Source organism: Sceloporus occidentalis, unplaced genomic scaffold, assembly GCF_023333645.1.
Source record: "Sceloporus occidentalis isolate IW3139 unplaced genomic scaffold, rSceOcc1.0.p SCAF_61, whole genome shotgun sequence".
NCBI lineage: Eukaryota > Metazoa > Chordata > Lepidosauria > Squamata > Phrynosomatidae > Sceloporus > Sceloporus occidentalis.
In genome coordinates, this window is record NW_028317041.1 from 603595 (window position 1) to 627605 (window position 24011).

The 24011-nt window shown below is 39.2% G+C and overlaps 1 protein-coding gene across 4 annotated transcripts in view; it reads right to left on the reverse strand.

Moving 5' to 3' along the window:
• The window catches only part of LOC149287386 (arfaptin-1-like), a 44233-nt gene that overhangs the window by 6239 nt on the left and 13983 nt on the right, over positions 1 to 24011 (reverse strand). The window contains exons 3-7 of one of the 4 annotated variants that reach the window (XM_089492879.1): positions 23248 to 23343; positions 21867 to 21973; positions 20391 to 20612; positions 14057 to 14214; positions 389 to 563 (exon numbers count right to left, since the gene is read on the reverse strand). In XM_089492879.1, the coding sequence (XP_089349005.1) occupies positions 389 to 563; positions 14057 to 14214; positions 20391 to 20612; positions 21867 to 21973; positions 23248 to 23343 (758 nt within the window). Of the gene's footprint in view, positions 1 to 388; positions 564 to 14056; positions 14215 to 20390; positions 20613 to 21866; positions 21974 to 23241; positions 23344 to 24011 lie in introns of all 4 variants that reach the window. The other 3 variants (XM_089492877.1, XM_089492880.1, XM_089492881.1) reach the window with 3 other exon arrangements.

The following is a 24011-nucleotide window of genomic DNA, read 5'->3' on the forward strand; positions in this document are numbered from 1 at the left end:
AAAGGCATACAATCACCCTAGTACTACAGTGAAACAATGTAAAAGGGAGTATCACCTAAACAGTGATTTCAATGTCAATGTAGAACACAAGAAACATTATCTACTGTCTAGCAATAATTGCAAGTAAATGTATAGATCCCGCATCGTCTCCAGTCCTATACATATTCAAGTTGTATTGTATCAGGTACTTCTAGCAAGGTCAGGGAGAGAGCAAATTTGAAATCTTGCGTTATAATGCAACCTAATTTCAAGCTAATTGGTCAGCTAAGTGCAGAACAGAGCAATGCTAAACACACAAAAGCATCTTGTATGGGACACACACACAATGTCAGGCAGCAGGCAGAGGGTGTTTTGGTTTTTTAAACCTATGCACAATATGGCAAATTACCTTGTTCTCCTCCAGAAACTTTAGTTTGATAGAAACATCACTTCGCATTCTGTCATACTTCTCCTTGTGCGCCTGGAAAAGCTGCTGCGACTGCTCAATCTTCGGCATCGTGGTGGCATCTCGGGGCCCCATATTCAGTTCTTCCAGGTCTGTGCGATATGCGTCATACTCGACCCTGTCATGTAAACAAACCGCAGACCAATCAATCTCTATGTTGGTTATAATCTGAGGGATTAGCAAATGAGCTGGCTATTCAGGTAATATAAAGGACGTGAGAAACGGCAGCTTTCATCCGCATGTGCCTTGGTGAGAAAGTTGTCAAACAAAAAGTTAATCAAGGTGCCTGGTTAAAACAATGTAATCTTCTGCCACTTACAGGGTTAATTTTATATTTATGTTCAATGTAGATCATACAGACATTTTTTCGTTTTAGTGAAATGACTGTTCTCAAGGTTGGATATACTGTGAAAATAACGCTTCACGTTTCAGGTTTATTTTCCCATTAATTACAGATTTAACGCTCACCTAGCGAGATGCACGTGTTAGGAGAGTAATACTGGTTTAATGTATGGGTGTAACAATGCTAGACTTAATAAAACTATAATTATTTGGCATAGTGAAGACAAAGGAAAGCTAATCATCCCACCTAGAGCCTTTTGTCTGTATTAGAGACAAAGCCGACGTCTCAGTCTCATAAGACTAACAAAGCCGTCTGAACACCGCAAACCGATGCCCAGAATTCACATTTGTGAGAGCGCAGCATTCCGAACCTCATTTCAATTTTTTTCTTTGTTCTATGCTTCCATATAAGCAACCCTTCAGTAGAAAACCTGTAGCTCTCCACAGATTCAGCCACCATGTTGGTCATCTTAAGCCAAAACCTAAGGGTGCGCCATTTGAAACCAATGGTTGAACCTGGTTGCCATGCCAACATTATGGGGTCAGCAGTATAAGATTTTAAGGGTCCTAGCTTCTCCATTCCCTTTACATGGGTCTTTTAATATATATATATATATATATATATATATATATATATTCTTTCAAATTAATATCTATGCTTGGACACGGTTATATCAATTAGCAGTCCGACTGACTTTTTGTTTGTTTCTACAAGTATATGCTTTGTTCCCAACAATGCTTTCTCAAGGATTTATTTACATAAAATAGATCTAAATAAACGATAGACTGTTCTTGATGTGTCCTTACCAAGAAACAATTATTTACATGAGAACCGAGCATGAAATCTCATTGCTCATTTGTAATTGTAGACCGATTAACAGGTTCTTGCTTCCTGTTACAACTGAAATTGACAAATGAAGCAGAATTTTTTTTTGTGAAACATGCCCAGTCTTCACACGCACACACCCAACTCATTTCCATTACCAATATAAAAATTAGGCTGATGCTAACAAAAATGCAAATATTGTTTACCACGAGCTGAATTAAAATCTGGAAGAACCACAAAAGTATCCATACGGTTCTGTTTTAAAGACTAAATATCATCGACGCGATCTGAATTCAGAATCCCTCTTACAGAATGACGGGATATGTCCTGATTCTTTGCAGAGGTCAGTGTTTTACTCATCTCCAGGTCTAGTGCATGAAGGTGCACGCCAGGCATTAAGAGCACACAAGCTGCTCCCAATGCATTTTCCGCTAGTAGCAGGGTCAACCATTCCACAAACACAATGAGACCATAATGTCATCTCAAAAGGGGGAAAAAAATCCCTCTCGACTCCAAGGCAGCCGGACTCACTCTGGATCAGCATTTCCATATCTACTTTTACTTGTGATAACCCTGAATACATTTCATATCTAGTAAAACATGCTAAGTTTTTTTGAATATATTAATTGAATTGGCCAAAACACTGTTCCGCAATTGAACAGCCCACTATGTTTACGATGAAAGCTCTTTTCTTCCAATCTTAAGGGATGACCACTAGTTGTCTGGATGGTATGAATTATAGAGACCTCCAAAAAGATCTCTTATTGACTTCGAACATTCTGTGAGTGTCTGAAAGACAGATATCTGTTACACAGTGAAGCACCTACAGAACTTACTGTGAGAGCACAAAATAACTATTTTAACCCCCCTCCCAGCACTGGAAACCAAAAATATAGACTGTTACTATGACGATTGCTGCCTCTATTTGTGAAACAAAATACAAAAGGGTTAAGTGAAACCCTTATTTTTCAAGCATCCCAAAGAAGGATTTATGATTGTGGCATACAAGCATTACCTCATCGAATTCCTACATAGAATCTTTACCTTTTGAAGAAACTTCACCGCCTATACCCTTAGAGTGTTGGGTATATATGGAAGATTTACAGGAGAAACCCTAAGGAAGTCATTTAGTGTTCAGAGTGGGCTTCTAAAAAAAAAAAAATCACAATTTCTGATGCCGCTTTATCTGAAAAGCTTTTTTTTCTCACAGCCCGGGCCGGCCCAAGGCAAAATGCCGCCTGGGGCGAATTTTAAAATGCCGCCCCCCCCTTATGTACCCTTCCTCTCCCTCCGTCCCTGCCGCCCCCCCCCTTCTTGTACTTACCTTTCAGCAGTCCTGCGGCGAGTCTCCCTGTTCGGTCTCGGTGCCGGCTTGCAATGCTGAGCGCCGGAAATGAGGTAATCTTCCGGCACTCAGCATTACAAGCCGGCACCTAGACCGAACAGGGAGACTCGCCGCAGAGGAGAGAGCGAGGGGCGCCGAGCGGGTACTGACACCGGCGCTTCTTTCTTTCTCTTTATAAAAAAAAAAAAAAGGCTTGGGGCGGCGAAGTTCAAGAGTGCCGCCTGGAGCGGTTGCCCCACTCGGATCCATTGTCGGGCCGGCCCTGCTCACAGCTAATGCGGTTTATCTGCATGTCTCCTTGTTGGTTATTTGGTGACAAAGATATGTCCATGTACCTCAGTAAGTATAGGACCATTCTTGTTATTGTTTACATTTAGTGCCTCTTTAACCCCTTCGTGACAAAGGCTGATTTTACTTTTTGTACCCTTCGTGACAATGGCCGTTTCTTCGCTACTCGTGTTTAGCTGTAACGTGCACCTACTAACAGAAATGCTGAAACAAAACTCATTCTTTTGTAGAAACAAGTTTTACTGAAATCCACTAGTGAGAAGGCGACGGTTCTGTGATTAACCCCTTCGTGACAAAGGCCTTTTTAACATTTCTTCGCTACTCGTGTTTAGCTGTAATTTTCTTCTTTCCCGTTTACTGAACCCACACACATTAGATATTGTTTTTTTTCAGGACAAGAAGGGCTTTCTTTAGATTTTGTTTTGATTGTATCATATTATTTACTATTAAAAAAAGTATAAAATATGGTGAAAAATTTAGAAAAAAATGACTTTTAGTTGAAAAATCTTTTACTCATCTATAAAAGGTAATGAAAAAACCTGCTAAATAGATTCTACTATTTTCCTGAGTTTAGAAATACCCAATGTTTTTGTTTTTTTTCTTTTTTCTACACATTATGGGGCAATATGCACAGGTAGCGTTTTGCTATTTCAAAGCCATTTTTTCAAAATCTGGTAATTCTTCCCCCCATGTGCCATTTCGGGTATCTTTGAAGCCGGCAAGTGCAATTTACCCCATCAAGTCATATATTTTTTAAAACTAGACAGCGCAGGGTATTCAAAATGCTAGTATTTTAACCCTTTCCAAGCACTAATTCTACCATCAGCCTTTAGCAAACTTTATGGTAGTAATTTTTTTTGCATTTGTTTTTTCACACACATTTTACTTCAGGTATAAACAGGTCCTGGTATATGTCACTATCATAAAACACCCCAATATGTGTTTAGCAACATCTCCTGAGTACAGCGATACCTCACATGAATGATTTTGCCTGGCTGTTTGGGGGCAAAAGGGCCACATTTGGGGCATGCGCATTTTTAATGTTGAACTTTGGCGTTTGGCGATCAACTGCCCATGTCCTATTTGGCACATCTTTGAGCCGGGCCATTTCAGTGTGCCCAATAAAGCCATATATTTTTGAAAACTAGACACCCCAGGGTATTTCAAATGCTAGTATTTTAACTCTTTCCATGCACCATATCTACCACCAGTCTTTGTCAAACTTTGTGGTAGTCATTTTTTGCATTTGTTTTGTCACACACATTTTACTTCAGGTATGAATAAACAGGTTCTGGTATATGTCACAATCATAAAACACCTCAATATGTGTTTAGCAACATCTCCTGAGTACAGCGATACCTCACATGAATGATTTTGCCTGGCTGTTTGGGGGCAAAAGGGCCACATTTGGGGCATGCGCATTTTCAATGTTGAACTTTGGCGTTTGGCGATCAACTGCCCATGTCCTATTTGGCACATCTTTGAGCCGGGCCATTTCAGTGTGCCCAATAAAACCATATATTTTTGAAAACTAGACACCCCAGGGTATTTTAATTGCTGGTATTTTAACTCTTTGCATGCACACATTTTACCACCAGAATTTTTTCAAAGTCTGCAGTAGTATTCTTTTGTGTGTATTTTTCCCCCACACACCTATGTTATGTATAAATTTACAGCTCCTGGTATATGCCGCTGTCACATGACACCCCAATATGTGTTCAGCAACATCTCCTGAGTACAGTGATACCCCACATGCATGGGTTTGTCATTTTTTGGGGGAACTAAGAGGCCACATTTGGTATTTGGTGCATTTTTCTAATTGGAAATTAGATGTGTGGCCATCCTTCCCCCCGTGTTAATTGGGACATTGTTGTACCCGGCCAATTCAATTTACCCCATCAAATCATACATTTTTTTAAAGTAGACACCCCATGGGCATTTAATATGCCAGTATTTTAACTCTTTCCATGCGAAAATTGTTTTAAGCTAATATGCTAATTTTTTATATATATATTTTATTTTTTTTGCCTTTTTTTTAAAAAAAATTTTAACATTTTTTTTTCAACTTGAAGGTTCCCCTGATAGTGACATCAGTGGGAAATTTTTAAAATTTTACTGTTTTTTTACTATTTTTTTCTAATTATTATTAATTTTATTTTTTAATTTATTTTTACTAATCACACTGTGATTAAAAAGCTGGGCTCCATTGACTTGCATGGTTGAATGCAGTACCTGTATTCAACCTGCAAGTGCAGCCAGAGTCTGGCGACCATCTAGCGAACTTTTTCATCTTTATTGTTTTTTTTCCCGGGCCGCCGCCATCTTGCTGATGGTGAAGATCACCGGCAGCGGCGGCTGTGACCGCTCTCCGGAGCGGTCACAGTCCATCCCGAGGTAAGTGTTTGGTGTCACTGGATGCCTCCTGATCAGACAGACATCGTTGATTGCCTCCTAAACGCTTTTAAAACAGGCGGATGTTGACGACCAAGGGAGGGGCCAGAGATGGCCCCTTAGTGCCGATCGTGGCGTGGCTGAATGCCTCGAGGTCGAGACATTACAGCAACGCCGTTTGGGTGCAGAAAGCGAAAGTAGCTCGCTTTCTGCACCCGTTTAAAGGCGTGCCAGTCCTGGCACGTCAATTGTCGTAAACGACATGTTTTTCCGTGAGGTGCCCGGACCGGCAATTGTCATCAAGGGGTTAAAGGGACAAGTCAGCCATCATATACACTTATGCATATATATATATATATATACACACAATGCATATGATAGCTGAGAGGTCCCTTTAAGTCCATGGTGGCCACCTTGCAGTACATAGGGGATTCTGCAGGGCATGTAATGGATGGAGTTTCAAGCAGCAAATCAGCTGAAAAAATGTCAGACAACGGAGAAGGCGGGAGCTGCAGCTTCTCTCTGAGCCAAGTATTTTTTCATCTTTTTACAATGAAGAAGAAAGTGCGTACAAAGTACTTTATATATATATATATATATATATATATATATATATATACACATATACACATATATATACACACATTCATTGTTCTGGGGCTCCCTGGGACACCAGCATGCCTTGTGTGATGTATCTTATGTTTTATCAAAGAAATTGATGTACAGATTTTAGGTACAAAAAATAAGATGTCATACTTTGAACAAATGCCTTATTTTAATGCATGATACTAAAAAGACAGCTGTGCTCCATCGCACCATACATTTGCATGCCCAAATATATCTGCACGTGATCTGGAGATGCCATCAATCACAGATACTCAGGACTGTGACTGTGTCAAGATCAGACTTGAGAGGGCAATAACATATTTTTACAACTACGAAGCACATCAACATTAATTATGGGAACCTGTTACATGGTTTCACAACATGCTATTAAACTTTACCAGAACCAGTGCCAAAAACATTATTTTGTATTATTTGATGTATTAAATGAATGGGATGTGGGTTGAAGAACACCACACTGAAATACCGGTATATATATACACATTAAGGCAAAGCTGATTCTTCAATACATCGAAAGAAAACAGGGAATCGGTTCTAAAGTATGCACAGAAGCAAGGGTAGCTTAGTATACAGCACTAAAAAACCCACACAACTTTTTACACTGATATTCAGTGAATACTATAAAGAGATAAGCGCTTATAGCTACAGCGTCTCCAAGAAAGTTTAACAGTTATGACAACGCAACTTGTCGGATGTCATAATGCACGGCGTGTGACAAATCTATGCTACAGCCAGGAGAGAATATATCCATAGAGATCAATATAAAACAGCACAGGCCATTAGGTGTCCTACCTGCATGGGATTTGTGCAACCTTGACCAAGGGTCCAAATGTGACATTTGACAAAAATCAAATACTTGTTCAATCCAGAATTAAGCGTTGGACAAGGGTCTTAATCAGGCTTCAGAATTGGGCCATGAGAAATTGTTACTTAACCAAATAGTGGTCCAATTGGCACTTTACTGAAAACAGAAGACATCACAATGATCATCATCAATTTTATCCTTATTTAGAGTGGGATTACTCCAAATAAAGTGGTAAAAATGCTTTGTTTTTCAGGGATTACACTTAAATGGGACCCTAAAAAAGTATCTCAGGATGTAAAAGAGGGGTAAATTTACTGATAAACAAATTGCTAGGAGCTAAAAAAAACAAAACAAAAACTAATTGCCTTGTTCCTTATGCAGCATTAACCGCTAATGGGAATGGAAACAAAAGACTTCTTTTCAGATGTGATAACGCATAGGGAAAAACTGATCTCATCAATGAATTAAAAGGAATCTAATTAGCTAGATGGTGGGTTTCAAAGCTTTTGAGTTCAAATTCAATACCAATTTAGGTAACAATATCTTAACATATCTTAACAAGATTCTGCAACTGGTATACCAATTGACCCAAAGGTGATATGATCTCCAATAACTACAATATGCTGGAGTCTGCAAAAAATTACCTACTCATCAGACTAATCTCCTTTTTTTAGAGAACAATTTCACCCTTGTCGCCAAGGACATTCACGACGCAAGGCAGGTACAAGTTAGCTGTAAATGCTCTTCTTGTTACTGCCTGCTCCATGGGGGAGACATCCGCAGCAAAAGCAAACTTTTTTTGGTAACTACAATGTAATTTCACTCCTGGCTAAAGCTTCGTTACCTTGGTTAGAAAAAGCTCATCTTTAAAAGCGGTGAGTAATAATAAAACGGTGGCCAATATTATGCGTGTTTAATGGCATAATTAGATCCAGAATGCCTATTATAGTCTGGTTTTATGTTGACCTGTTTTAACCAAGCATTCTCGGCTTAACTAGTGAAAACCTTCTCTACGTTACAACTCTGGGATCATTTACATTTCTTAAAGTTCTGTTGTATCCATTCTCATCAAAGCTGAAAGAAAAGATTGCTAAATATCTGGATGTAGTTTGCAGGATAAAATATACCTGTGAGGAGCGGAAGTCTTGATTTCATTAAGAAATTTGACACTTTCCCTAACAGAAGACTTTGTTGCAGTGTTGAGCTGTTGAATGGATAAGGCAATGGTTGGGTGATCCGAGGCAGACGATTCTAGTTAATGGAGTATATTCAGAAAAAGGACTTGTTACTAGCGGGCTACCTCAGCGATCAGTACTAAGACCCATACGTTTTAGTATTTTATTAGCTATATTACAAAAGATCTTAATGGCATGTCAAGCAGAAGTGGTAGAGGCTAATACAGCAAGTGAGTCTTATCTGTCAAATTAGGCATCTATCTGCACCTGAAGCGATTAAATCATTAGTTTATACTACTTATATTTTAAAAATAAAATTAAAAAAGACCAAAAAAACTCTCAGCTGTCACTTCTATCAGGAAACAATTTATTTTGAAATCCACTTTTGAGCAAGTTGTTACAAATCCTACAACGTGGACGCTTAGATGTACAGAAGGCTTATTTAGGATTATCCATGCTTTTATCTTCCTGGCGGCTTTCCATATTGTTCTCCTCTTGTAAACATATTAAAATAATGAGTAGCATAGAGCGGAGCCAGCAAGGAGGAGGCACAGAAAAGGTGCATTTCAGCTCCCAAAAATTGAAACTATTATTCAACCCTAAAAATGTCCACATTGTATGTAATGATTATAAACTCAGGCCAACAGTTTAAAGTCTCTGTAGAGCAATTGTTATTCCTTTAATACCTGGCTATGTGCAGAGCACCTTGATTTAATTTAGGCAAATATACAGATAAGGACAGAGTGCTTCTGGTTTCATACTGTGAGAATGTTTCATTATGTACTGCAAATGTTCTACTACTTGCATGAAATCCTTGAAAGAAATGTATAAACCTCTAGCTCTGTTTACATTGAGGGTAAGAAATGTACCCGCTGAAAGCCTTTTTTTTGCGAGAAATGTCATGGAGGCGCAGAACTAACATTGGTGATCAGCAACCTCTGTAGCTCAGCTAATAAATGACAGTTCTCACGGGAGATGGCTGCCTTATTAATCTTCCAGCTTTTACAGGAAGTCAAAAAGTAAGAAAATTGATTCTTTATTCTTTCTGGTGCCCTACATAAACCGCACAGGGGGGGAACCAGGGGAAGTTTAATCATTGGTCATGTTATGGTGCATCAGGAAGGCATATCTTAATCAACCACCTGAAGAGTGACGTCGATAACCCGGTGAAGGCTACATTTCAGTAAAAATAATGAACCCACTGCTCTACCCATCGATTTCTAAGTAGATAACCCAACAGGCACGTGCACCTACTAACAGAAACGCTGAAACAAAACTCATTCTTTTGTAGAAACAAGTTTTACTGAAATCCACTTGTGAGAAGGCGACGGTTCTGTGATTAACCCCTTCGTGACAAAGGCCTTTTTAACATTTCTTCGCTACTCGTGTTTAGCTGTAATTTTCTTCTTTCCCGTTTACTGAACCCACACACATTAGATATTGTTTTTTCAGGACAAGAAGGACTTTCTTTAGATGACATTTAGTTGACATTACTCATCTATAAAAGGTAATAAAAAAACCTGCTAAATAGATTCTACTATTTGTCCTGAGTTTAGAAATACCAAATGTTTTTATGTTTTTTTGCTTTTTTCTACACATTATGGGGCATTATGTACAGGTAGCGTTTTGCTATTTCAAAGCCATTTTTTCCAAATCTGGTAATTCTTCCCCCCATGTGCCATTTCGGGTATCTTTGAAGCCGGCCAATGCAATTTACCCCATCAAGTCATATATTTTTGAAAACTAGACAGCCCAGGGTATTCCAAATGCTAGTATTTTAACCCTTTCCAAGCACTAATTCTACCATCAGCCTTTAGCAAACTTTATGGTAGTAATTTTTTTTGCATTTGTTTTTTTCACACACATTTTAATTAAGGTATGAATAAACAGGTTCTGGTATATGTCACAATCATAAAACACCTCAATATGTGTTTAGCAACATCTCCTGAGTACAGCGATACCTCACATGAATGATTTTGCCTGGCTGTTTGGGGGCAAAAGGGCCACATTTGGGGCATGCGCATTTTCAATGTTGAACTTTGGCGTTTTGCCATCAACTGCCCATGTCCTATTTGGCACATCTTTGAGCCGGGCCATTTCAGTGTGCCCAATAAAGCCATATATTTTTGAAAACAAGACACCCCAGGGTATTTCAAATGCTAGTATTTTAACTCTTTCCATGCACCATATCTACCACCAGTCTTTGTCAAACTTTGTGGTAGTCATTTTTTTGCATTTGTTTTGTCACACACATTTTACTTCAGGTATGAATTAAAAGGTTCTGATATATGTCACCATCACAAAACACCCCAATATGTGTTCAGCAACATCTCTTGAGTACAGCGATACCTCACATGAATGATTTTGCCTGGCTGTTTGGGGGCAAAAGGGCCACATTTGGGGGATGCGCATTTTTCAATGTTGAACTTTGGCATTTGGGGATCCACTGCCCATGCCCTATTTGGTACATCTTTGACCCGAGCCATTTCAGTGTGCCCAACAAAACCATATATTTTTGAAAACTAGACACCCTAGAGTATTTTAAATGCTGGTATTTTAACTCTTTGCATGCACACATTTTACCACCAGAATTTTTTCAAAGTCTGCAGTAGCATTCTTTTGTGTGTATTTTTCCCCTACACACCTATGTTATGTATGAATTTACACCTCCTGGTATATGCCGCTGTCACACGACACCCCAATATGTGTTCAGCAACATCTCCTGAGTACAGTGATACCCCACATGCATGGGTTTGTAATTTTTGGGGGGAACTAAGAGGCCACATTTGGTACGTGTGCATTTTTCTAATTGGAAATTAGATGTGTGGCCATCCTTCCCCCCGTGTTAATTGGGACATTGTTGTACCCGGCCAATTCAATTTACCCCATCAAATCATACATTTTTTTAAAGTAGACACCCCATGGGCATTTAATATGCCAGTATTTTAACTCTTTCCATGCAATAATTGTTTTAAGCTAATATGCTAATTTTAGGACTTGCTCACAAAAATATATTTTTTATATATATATTTTTTGGTTTTTGCCTTTTTAAAAAAAAATGTAACATTTTTTCTCAACTTGAAGGTTCCCCTGATAGTGACATCAGTGGGAAATTATTTTTACATTTTACTGTTTTTTTACTATTTTTTTCTAATTATTATTAATTTTATTTAATTGTTTTAATTTATTTTTACTAATCACACTGTGATTAGAAAGCTGGTCTCCATTGACTTGCATGGTTGAATGCAGTACCTGTATTCAACCTGCAAGTGGTTAAAAGCGTGCCGGTCCTGGCACGTCAATTGTCGTAAACGACATGTTTTTCCGTGACGTGCCCGGACCAGCAATTGTCATCAAGGGGTTAAAGACTGTTCCATGAATAGAACATGGATCAACCGCTGCTCAACGTGCTTCTCTACAACCCAAAAGACAGTTCAAAATCAAACCAAAAGGGATAGGAACAGCTGTTGGAACCTTTAATTCCTCAAATTGATTTCTGAGGTATTAGTAAATCACTATTTAAGGGGACACTTTAATACACATCACAGCAGCGAGGTCCATTTTTCAAATGCAGAATCCCCCCAAAGTATTTGTCGTTTCGGCTGGATGCATCTCCATGCACGTGATATACTCACCTCCAGTTAGATCCAGCGCTGGTTCTGCTAAATACAGCATGCCGGGGATTGTTTAGACCCCACCATGCATGTATGAAGTCATCCCATTGATTTAAACGGGAGCACTTTCCTGCCACCAAGTGGCAGCTTAAGCTGTCAATCAGTGAAAAGACATCCTCCCCATTGAAGTACCGCATTTGCTCGATTATAAGACGACCCCCAAAATCTGAATATTAACTTATGAAAAAAAGAAAAAGCCTGAATATAAGACGACCCTATAGGAAAAAAGTTTTACCAGTAAATGTTTGTTCATGTAAACTATGTGAACAATTGTTTGTTAATAAAAGCTATGATTGAGAAAAATATTTTGTTTTTATTTCCTTTTTTTTTTTTCAACCTGCCCCCCCAGTTATGCACATCTGCCCCAGAAATGCCTTATACCCCATATATGCCACTGTGCCCCATGATATGCCTTTTAACCCTCTAAATGCCACTGTGCCCCATGATATGCCTTTTAACCCTCTAAATGCCACTGTGCCCCATGATATGCCTTTTGACCCCCTATGTGCCACTCTGCCTCCAGAAATGCCTTATACCCCTATATGCCACTCTGGCATTTAGGGGGTTAAAAGGCATATTATGGGGCAGAGTGGCATATAGGGAGGTAAAAGGCATTTCAGGAGGCAGAGTGGCATTAAAGGGGTTAAAAGGCATTTCACAGGGCACTCTGCCTCCAGAAATGCCTTACACACCCCATTTAACACTCCCCCCTCCCTCCTCCAAACTTACCGGTGCTTCTGAGTTGGGGGGCGCATAACACAGGAGGATCCAGGTCCCCTGCATCTGAGCCCCCGGTGCTTAGTCCGGGCAGCATGTAGAGCTCCACGCGAATCGCGTAGAGCTCTACACGCTGCCCAGACTAAGCACCAGGGACTCAGAAGCACCAGTAAATTGGAGGGGGGGGGGGCATAACACAGGAGGATCCAGGTCCCCTGCATCCTCCTGTGTTATGCCCCCCCCTCCAACTTACCGGTACTTCTGAGTCCCCAGTGCTTAGTCCGGGAAGCGTGTTGAGCTCTACGCGATTGTATCGTGTAGAGCTCTACACGCAGCCCGGACTAAGCACCGGGGACTCAGAAGCACCGGTAAGTTGGGGGGGCATAACACAGGAGGAGCCAGGTCCCCTGCATTGCTGCGGGGGATCTGGATCTTAGTCTCATAATCAGACCTATTTGAGGTCTGATTATAAAAGACAACCCTGATTATAAGAGTGGTATTTTTCAGAGCATTTGCTCTGGGAAAAACCTCGTCTTATAATCGAGCAAATACGGTACTTACTACCACTGATTGACAGCTTAAGCTTCTGTGGGAAAAAATTCAGATCATAGAGAAACACATAAGATTTTGCAGTTTGACAATTCTGTCAGTAGGGTTTTTTTTTTTTGTTTTTTTTTTGGAAGAATGCATATTAAAGTACTCAGAGTACTTGCATATGAATTCTTCTGTAGTGGGGTTTCAAGGATAGCAGCCCACCCCATTAAGTTTCAGCTTTATTGGTTAAACCATATTCTTGCTAAAACTAAAGGTGCACCCCGTGGGTTTCTGTGCACCAATGACGAAGCTAAGCCTCTTCGCAGCTGTAGTATTGGGGGCTAAACAAACCTATAGCACAGAAAGAAAACAGATCTGCTAATTCAAAACTCTGTTAGGGTAATCAGTAAAAGCATGAAATGTATCTCAAACATTAATCTTAACATGCCTGTATGAATGTATAATGTAGTGAATGCACATCCTCTAGATTGTAAGCTCTTTTGAACTGGGACCTCCACACCCGTTTCTGCGTGTTATCTTATGTTATATACTAATTGTCATGTCCTGTCTACCCTTTGTACAGCGCTGCGGACTCTGATGGTGCTATATAAAATATTAAATGATAATACTGGCGAGTTCTATTGTCGTTGGGTTTGTAAATCGCAATTCTATGGCTTTATCACCACAATAACCTATGTAATGTTCTTGTTGAATGGTATATCGCAGAAGAATCAGTTTGCATATTAACACTCCTATTTACACAACCTTGAAAGTATACTACTGAAATCTCATCATCCTTGTCTCGCGAGAGAAATCTTTTTTTAATTTAAGGTAGAATCGCCAAAAAATATGTAAGTTTATAAACCTAATGTCCTAAAACAGTTCATTACCTGGCTGTTTCATACTGCTTGACAGTAACTAGTGTGTCTTCTATGGTCTTGTTTACCAGGGTGTTTACGCTATTGATGAAGAAGTTGATGGCTCCAAGAAGCGTTTCCCCATTCTTTGCAAGTAGTTTCTGCGTGTCTGCGTTGTATCCAAACTCCTCCTGCAAGAAGAGTCAAATTAATAAATGTAACAAGGAACTATACACTACTTCTAATTGTGATATGGATCACTCATTTTACACAACTTGGAGTGCCACAAAATCAGAACAAATAAACCATATAGATTGCAGGAATATGTGTGATACTATTTTATATACTTGTAATATATATAGTATTTCATAACAGGAATAAATGGAAACTACCAATCAGGACAAGCTACAATTGCCTTATGCATCAAAAATAGAATGAAAATGTTGCAAGCGAAGGTCTGCAGCTGGTATACAAAGGCAGCCAAACTCACTAATTCTTAATTGATTACAAATGGAAAGTAAAGATTTAATATTAGTATCTATAAATCGTCCTTGTAAAAGGAACTTATTGCGACAAAATATTAAATAAAATATAAAGATAATATTGCCACAGTTCATGAAGACTAATATGGAAGGGACATTCCGTTATGCCATACAGCCACAAACACTTAGCTTTTAAAGAAGCTGCAGCTCCAGAGATTGCTGGCAGCAAGTATAGGACTAAACAGGAGAAATGTTTGGCCAAACAAGTCTCCTGCCGGCCAAATAAGTTATGGGGCGTGAGAAGGGGACTCCGATGAACCCCTCCATATAGTCGCCAGGGGAAAATATTTAAAGGGGATGTTCTTTTTCATACATAGATAGCTGGACTATCCCTTTTATTCAATACAAGGATCTGTGTTACAATATGTTACTTTGGCAGTAATTGATTTAGTATTATTTTGGCAGCACTCCAGACTCCTTGCATTTACCATCTGCAGACATTCGATTTCTACGTTTTAATTCTTCATTGTATCTACACACAGAAAAATCACTTTTTGCAAAAAGCAGACTAAAAGGATCCTAGGAATTTCTGTGCTGTGTCAGACCAAAAGCAAGCAGGTGGACTCTCTTTCATGTCAGGGACTAATGCATGTACAGTCACGTTCAGGCCACCCACCACACTTTCCTTCATGTTTCTGTCCAATAAAAAGAAAGCCAAATCTGTGTATTTACAAAGTAAAAATGCCAGTGTGTTATTTTGTCAATTTGGATTGAGGCGGATAGTAGTCATGTCTAAAGTATCTGATTAACTACAAACCAGTCCTGCTACAGAAAATACACTATATGGACAAAAGCATTAGGACAACTGACCATTACACCAACACGGACTTTTATGCCATATGATTCTAAATCCACAGATGTAGTTGGTCCCCCTCTTTGCTGCTATAACAGCTTCCACTCTTCTGGAAGGCCTTTCCACAAGATTGTTAAGTGTTTATGTGGGAATTGTTGCCCATTCATCCAGTAGAGCATTTATGAGGTCAGCAATGATGTTGGATGAGAAGGCCTGGCTTGCAATCTCCGTTCCAATTCATCCCACGGGTATTCAATGGGGTTGAGGTCAGGGCTCTGCGTGGGCCAGTCAAGTTCTTCCACACAAAACTGGACAATTCTATGCTTTCACCTTAGTGGGGAAAGTTTGGGGAAGGCCCTTTTCTATTCCAGTGCACAAAGCGAGGTCCATAAAGACGTGGTTGGATGAGTTTGGTATGGAAGAACTTGACCGGCCCGCACAGAGCCCTGACCTCAACCCCATCAAATACCTTTGGGATGAACCGAAACGGATACAGAAAAACTCTCCAAAATCTGGTGGAACCCATTCAGAGAAGAGTGGAAGCCGTTATAGCTACAAATGTCCCTGTTGGTGTAATGGTCAAGTGTCCCAATACTTTTGTCCATATAGTGTAGCTTCAGCCATCACTGCTCGATGTGGAGGAGGTCTCTCTTTGTATCCATACACAGAAAATCCAGAGAGTCCTGACTCACTGTCTATAGCTGTTTATCATTCTACATTAAAGTCTAATGACAAAGCAAATTGGCGATCGTCTGCAACCTGTGTTCCCTTCTTATTTTGAACAGTTATGAAACACCAATAAATATTACTCTAATTAGTCTTCTGCAGATTTTAGGTCTGGACAAATAGAAAATGTCTGTACATTTCAGTTGGCTGCACAAAACCTGTAATAAGCTCCTGAGAATGTGGCAAAACATACCGTATTTAATGTGTCAATTTATTCTCTACTCTTCATGAATGTATAGTATACAATGATTACGTTATGTGTAGGGTAATCACTATACATGCTACTACTTCTGGCAAGAGTAACATTTCTATTCTCATATAAACAATTATCTTAAATGCTAAATAGCTCAACACTAATTGCTGCAAAATTACTGGGTATAATAGAAAAAGATTTAACTTCAGGATTTAGAGAACCCCATAAGAGCACAGAATCCCATGGGAAGAAACATAAAAGAGAATGTTCCTATTAATAAAGACGGGTACAGTGTCAGTCAACATTTGTACATTTAATAGAACTTGAAATGTTACACAGCAAGAAGATCAGAGACGCTGATGTCATTTGTGCAGTAACACGGAGTGAGAACAATAACAGGGGGTGGGCAGGCGGACAATTATACGTGATCAAAGCGAAGCTCAGATGTCAAATAAATCATTTCTTAAAGCCTAAGGAAAACAAACCATGACAAGAGCTTCAGGTACAACAGGAGTGAAGGGAGGCACAGTGGCTAGCTGGCACATAGCCAAGGCAACGAGGGAGCTCAACTACTAGAACAGGATCTTCCCAGCAGGTCCCGAGGATAAGGGTGGGGGCCCAGGAATATCCATTTAAAACAGGGGTGTGGAAACTGGCAGAGAATGGAAAGATTCCCAAAACTGGAACACAATAAATTGTAGCCTGACAAGAGCAAGGCACTGATACACTTTAATGCCAGCATATCGTATGTCTGCTCATGCCCTGTAGGACTGCAGACTCAAGTTGAGATGTACTCATGGGGGCCACAGCTTCAGGCCTGATTCGTTGTGTCCTGTCTACCCTTTGTACAGCGCTGTGGAATCTGATGGCCCTATATAAAACAATAGGTTGCACTCTACTTTAACCCCTTCGTTACAAAGGCTGATTTTACTTTTTGTACTCTTCGTGACAATGGCCTTTTTAACATTTCTGCGCTGCTCGTGTTTAGCTGTAATTTTCTTCTTTCCCGTTTAGTGAACCCACACACATTAGATATTGTTTTTTTTCAGGACAAGAAGGGCTTTCTTTAGATGACATTGTTTTGATTGTATCATATTATTTACTATTTAAAAAAGTATAAAATATGGTGAAAAATTTAGAAAAAAATTTCAACTTTTAGTTGAAAAATCTTTTACTCATCTATAAAAGGTAATGAAAAAACCTGCTAAATAGATTCTACTATTTGTCCTGAGTTTAGAAATACCCAATGTTTTTATGATCCACTGCCCATGCCCTATTTGGTACATCTTTGAGCCGGGCCATTTCAGTGTGCCCAATAAAGCCATATATTTTTGAAAACTAGACACCCCAGGGTATTTCAAATGCTAATATTTTAACTCTTTCCATGCACCATATCTACCACCAGTCTTTGTCAAACTTTGTGGTAGTCATTTTTTTGCATTTGTTTTTCACACACATTTTACTTCAGGTATGAATTAAAAGGTTCTGGTATATGTCACTATCACAAAACACCCCAATATGTGTTTAGCATATCTCCTGAGTACAGCGATACCTTACATGAATGATTTTGCCTGGCTGTTTGGGGGCAAAAGGGCCACATTTGGGGCATGCGCATTTTTAAACGTTGAACTTTGGCATTTGGGGATCCACTGCCCATGCCATTTCAGTGTGCCCAACAAAACCATATATTTTGAAAACTAGACACCCCAGGGTATTTTAAATGCTGGTATTTTAACTCTGTGCATGCACACATTTTACCACCAGAATTTTTTCAAAGTTTGCAGTAGTATTCTTTTGTGTGCATTTTTCCCCCACACACCTACTTTATGTATGAATTTACAGCTCCTGGTATATGCCGCTGTCACACGACACCCCAATATGTGTTCAGCAACATCTCCTGAGTACAGTGATACCCCACATCCATGGGTTTGTCATTTTTGGGGGGAACTAAGAGGCCACATTTGGTACGTGTGCATTTTTCTAATTGGAAATTAGATGTGTGGCCATCCTTCCCCCCTTTGTTAATTGGGACGTTGTTGAACCCAGCCAATTCAATTTACCCCATCAAATCATACATTTTTTTAAAGACACCCCATGGGCATTTAATATGCCAGTATTTTAACTCTTTCCATGCGAGAATATTTTCTATATATATATTTTATTTTTGCCTTTTTTAAATTTTTTTTAACATTTTTTTTCAACTTGAAGGTTCCCCTGATAGTAACATCAGAGGGAAATTATTTTTACATTTTACTGTGTTTTTACTATTTTTTTTCTAATTATTATTAATTTTATTTTATTTTTTAATTTATTTTTACTAATCACACTGATTAGAAAGCTGGGCTCCATTGACTTGCATGGTTGAATGCAGTACCTGTATTCAACCTGCAAGTGGAGTGAGAGTTCTCTAGAGGGTCTGGAGACCTTCTAGCGAACTTTTGCATCTTTATTGGGTTTTTTTTCCGGGCCGCCACCATCTTGTGGATGGTGAAGACTGCGTGCAGCTGCGGCCATCCTAGGGTAAGTGTTTGGTGTCGCTGGATGCCTCCTGATCGAGGCATTCCAGCGACACCATTTAAGTTTAGGAGGTGATCGTTGATCGCCTCCTGAACGCTTTTAAAACGGGCGTCCGCCGCCATACATTGTATGGCGGATGTTGACGCCCCGGGGAGGGGCCAGACATGGCCCCTGGTGCCGATCGTGGCGTTGCTGAATGCCTCGAGGTCGAGGCATTACAGCAACGCCGTTTGGGTGAAAAAACTGACGGTCCTGGCACGTCATTTGTCGTTAACGACATGTTTTTCCGTGACATGCCCGGACCGGCAATTGTCATCAAGGGGTTAAATAAAAGATGCTATGTATAAATGGGCCAGTTTGAACAGAGACTTTTAATGCCCCACATAGGGCAAACAAGCCCAATAGTAAATATGCTCGGGTGATGACACCCCACAGATTTGGTCCAAAATTAATGCATTGTAGGAGTAGCAGGGGCAAAACAGGAGTTTCCATAAAGCCAAACCCATATGCTTCCTGCTCTGCTCATGAAAAATACTCAAACCCCAAATATAATACAGATTTCTCTTCCTTTTTTACATACACAGAATGGGGTAAATTATAAAGCCACTAAAAAGTTACCATGTTTATTATAATTCACATATAAAAGGTAGTTTCTGCATTTTCAGAATTTTTCACATCTATAATAGATTTTCCAAGTTGGATATCCCTCTACATGTGCTAGGGCTCAGAAATAACACTTTCTTATATCTGTGTTCTTTGCATGGCTCTGTATTTTTTAACACAGTCCTTCCAAATCGTAAAAAGCAAATTAATCGTAGCAGTGATTGGAGAAGAACTATAAAACGTAGAACCGGTTTGGCAACTGAACAGCTAATCACTGGAAGCCCGTAATTGGCATTAAGAAAAGCGATTAAAATCTTGAAATGCCAGACTTGAGGAGCAAAAACATTGTCTGGTTCATACTTTTTTTCTAAAATATTTGGCTGTCTCTACTATACTCATGGCAAAATAAAATGTAAAATTGGAACACGCAGCAGGTAACGCTAAAATAATTATGTAATAACCCGGTTCATAAAAAAACTAATAGAACGAGATGGAGCTGCAGTTCTGCCTATTACTAACACTAAACGCAATATTGAAGACATCATTTTTTGTACTGTTGCCCAAATCGTTAACCAAAAAGAATTCTTTGATGATAAGTTTTGCCTCATTTATATTTTTACTGGGGACATTTAATTATCATGTGACACAAAAGCAGGCATTGATTCTTGCCACTAGTGTCGCCGCAGGAATTGTGGTGCACAGCTGTCACGGTTTGTAAATGGTTTGTAAATTGTGAGCCAGTCTCCCACAGGATGGTCTCTCTCTATTATTTTTTGTAGGGGGTAGGAATCAATCTCAGTTTGTTTCAAGAGAGTTGACAGCTTTATGTGTCAGAACTCTCAGTGGCATTTTGTCATGGTGGGCTTTTATCAAAAAGGGGGGTTACAGACTCATTTCTTTGCTGCCTTAAAAGTTCTGCCATTTTATTCCGGAAAAAAAAATAATCTCTGAATGAACGTTGACTTAATTCATTATGACGGAATATATGCTTACATGTAGTTCTAAAGACTTTAAGCTGAGGTCTGAAAAAGCATCTCCAAGTTGCCTCTGGGTCTGCACCATCTGATAGAGCTGTGATGACAGCGTCTGGGCCAGCTTCAGTATATGCTCGTACTTCTTCTTGTTGTCCCGAAGAATTTCTATCTGAGCCTCCAGCTCTAAATCCACTGTTCTTGAGCCTCGTCCCAGTTTTTCCGAGATAATCTGGCGGGTGCACTGCACATGGGATAAACACAGGAAAAACAAATAATGTAATTAAACCAATATATCGCAGCTCAGCGTCTCTGTATTCATGCGCAGGGTAAAAGCGATCAATGCATCTTCAATCGTAAATCTAACCACTCTGCAAACATACAGAATTTAGACGAATTCCACTCTTATCTGTCCTGCGTCAGACCCCAGGAAGTAACGTGTGAGAAATACCAAAAAAAGAACCAAAAAACACTGAAAGCCAAACTTGTAAAGGGCAATTCTGGAACAAAGGAAAGTAGGCAACCAGCAAGTACATTCCTCCGTTTCCATGGTGATCACACCAGACTCAAACTTAGCACCAGAATTTTGCTTTGGAAATCTAAGAACTAGCGTTCTCGCTAACTGGCTGAAGAGAGAAGGACATCAACTATTCTGGAATTTGCAGTTTATAACAATTCTCTTTTTAAGTGGGAATTACTTAAGGGTTAAATCATTGCAAAACACATTAACTGTAAATGATAACATTGCGATAAATACACAGCATGCTTAGACGCAGGACGTGTATCTCTGGCTGAGGTGTTTAACCACAGAACATTTTTGGGTGCAAACACTATCATTCCTGCATGCCTTTATCTTACAAGAACGTGCATGTTGTGCGTGGCGAGGAGAATCAATACCAGCTCACGCTTTCTGACAACCGTTCTCGAATTTTCCTTAGGCTGCATGTTTATTAGCCATCAGGGTCTGAATCAAGCCTCAGCAAGCACATTTTGTTTATAATTAGATGGGCTAGATAGGTAGCGCGGTCCCTTGGGTTAAGGATTAAGAAGAACATCTAGTGACGGCCATGGGAGGGGGGGGGCCCATTACTGACTGATGCCTGCAGATTTAAAATGTTCATAGATAAAACGAATGCATTCAATGCTTCGTGTAACGAGATTTTTTTTCATAATTGATATATGAACAAATAACAGAATAAAAGTAGATTAAAAAAGCATTAAAGTAAAATGGTGGGCGAGCAAACAAAGTAAAAATTTAAATCTATGCACCGGTACAAGATACCTACACTTAGTTGTTTCAAATGGTAATCTTGCCATATGACATTAGCTAGAAAGACTAATTCCAGGGCATCTCAGTGATGTTAAAACACACACACACACACACCTCACGGTGGGTCTGGGTTCTGGTAATTTGTTCCTTGTTTTTAAATACAGCATATTCTCACATCATGGCTGTCGCAGCCTAAACTTGGTATTAATTAGCATGCGCCATACTTACCTTGTATGTGTTTAAACTCCATCTTCTTACTAGCTCTAGCTTTTCAATTGCTGTACTTTTTTGTTCATCAAAAAGGACAACTGGGCCACTTTTCTGTGGTTTTCCCCCTAATGGAAGATACAAAATTATAAAATGTCACAAAATGTCAGAATAATGACCCAAAAAGGATTGATTCAAGTACTTCTGCCACCCATTTCCAATTAAGACAAAAAAAAAAAACCATACTGACAATAGCTAAAGCAATAGTTTTGAAAAAAGATTATACCTGAACATAGAAACTATGGAGTCTATTCACTAAACCACAAACGAGGGATCTGGCAGGACAACTTTGACCCAAAGGGCAAGAGAGGTACTAATGTATCGCCGCCACCTGCTGATCTAGACTTCTGCTGTGTTGGTTTCATCAATTAATCACTAATTTTGGATACAGACTTCTTGTAAGTGCACCCTCCATACTTGTGGTTTAGACAAGGGAGCTCTAGAAGCGTGAAGTAATACCAGATACACATGCTAGCATTGGGCAATCACATTGGATTACATTGACCTGCAGTTACAGCTCGGTTAGAATGTGTCCATAACACAATAATGTCTTCCATAACCATCAATCATCGTTAGGTGTACTAAATATGTAAAAACAGATGATTACCATGCATATTATAAAAATCAAAGAAAAACAAACATTCCTTCATTGAAAAAAAATTAAACATTTGCCTGATGCGAAAGCATAGATGCATTAAAGGGACTTATCCCATTTTAGAAGCATTAGGATAAAGAGTAAGGAAAGAAACTAGGAATAATAAGCAAGTTTAATTTACATGGGATAAAGGGATACACACAGGTAGAATATTTCATTATAACTTCCATTTATCACAGCTTGGGGCGTGTGAGGGTTATGAGAGCAAGAGTTCACCAGGCTCAAGACGTCGCCAATAATTAACGCTCCATATTTTGGAAAAAATTATTAGACAGTAAGTTAATTAACTTGTAAAAACATATATATGACCATGCTTGCCATAGTAGCCAAACCAGGTCCCATTCTCATTAACTATTAAAACTGTTACCGTCGTGTTTTATTTCTAATCAATTCAGAAGGGTCAACGGTCATCTGCTTTTTCCCCAATCATCACCTTGAGCTTACAACAACTCAGTTTTACACAAAAGCAGCCACTTTTAGGACCAGAATAAGACTTTGTTTGGTGTTTCTTCAATGGCAACAGGTGAAATACTGATTCAAATGCTTTAATCAGTGAATGCTTAATTCATTTTGGAACAGGATTAATTTTCAGACGTGCAAAAAAACAAAGGCGTGTTAAAGAAAGGAAGAAAGATTAGTGCAGAGCCAGCAGATCCAGGGGAGTTATCCAGTGTGCGTGGCTGGTACCTGGGGGAACAATTATATCATCTCCTTGTCCAGCCAGTCTGCTAGCTGCTGTACTACTAGGAGATATTACAGGAGACCGGGGTGTGGAGAGGGAACCTGGAAAAAGCACAAGAGTCATAGACAGACAACACGTTACTCTTAAAGGATGGGAACCCGTGACAGTTTATATATGCTGCGTAGACATTTATACATTGGCTGCCTGCTGCGGTAACTTGACTTCAGTTCTACGACGGAATGGCAGCATTCGATAGTTACCTATTGGCAGGTGCTGAGAGCTGTAGGATTTGAGGATTACAAACTAAATGGGGTTGGCAATATAGTACATTTTAGATATAAAAATATGGTATATCCCATATATAAACACACAAGTGCATATAACATTTTTTAAGCATTAACAAATAAACCTTACCATTCTAAAACTGAAGGGGTTATGAAATCTATATTTGTACTTAAAATACAGGAAACAAATTAGTTCAAACCATGTTTTTGAACTCTAATGTAAATTACTTTATAATGCACAACATTAAATGCTGAAAGAAAAAAACATTTGTTTTAGCCACGTCTTAACTATATGGTAATTCAAACTGAATTGTAAATGGTTTTATTACACCAAACTAACAATGCACTCATACTTTTAAAGTATTGATTTAAATTGTTTTAGCTCCAGTGACAAACCAATTACCAACAACTGTAGAAATTTTAGGAACATTAAGAAAAACATACTGCAGTAAAGTGAAAAAAGATGGCAATTAACAATTATATGC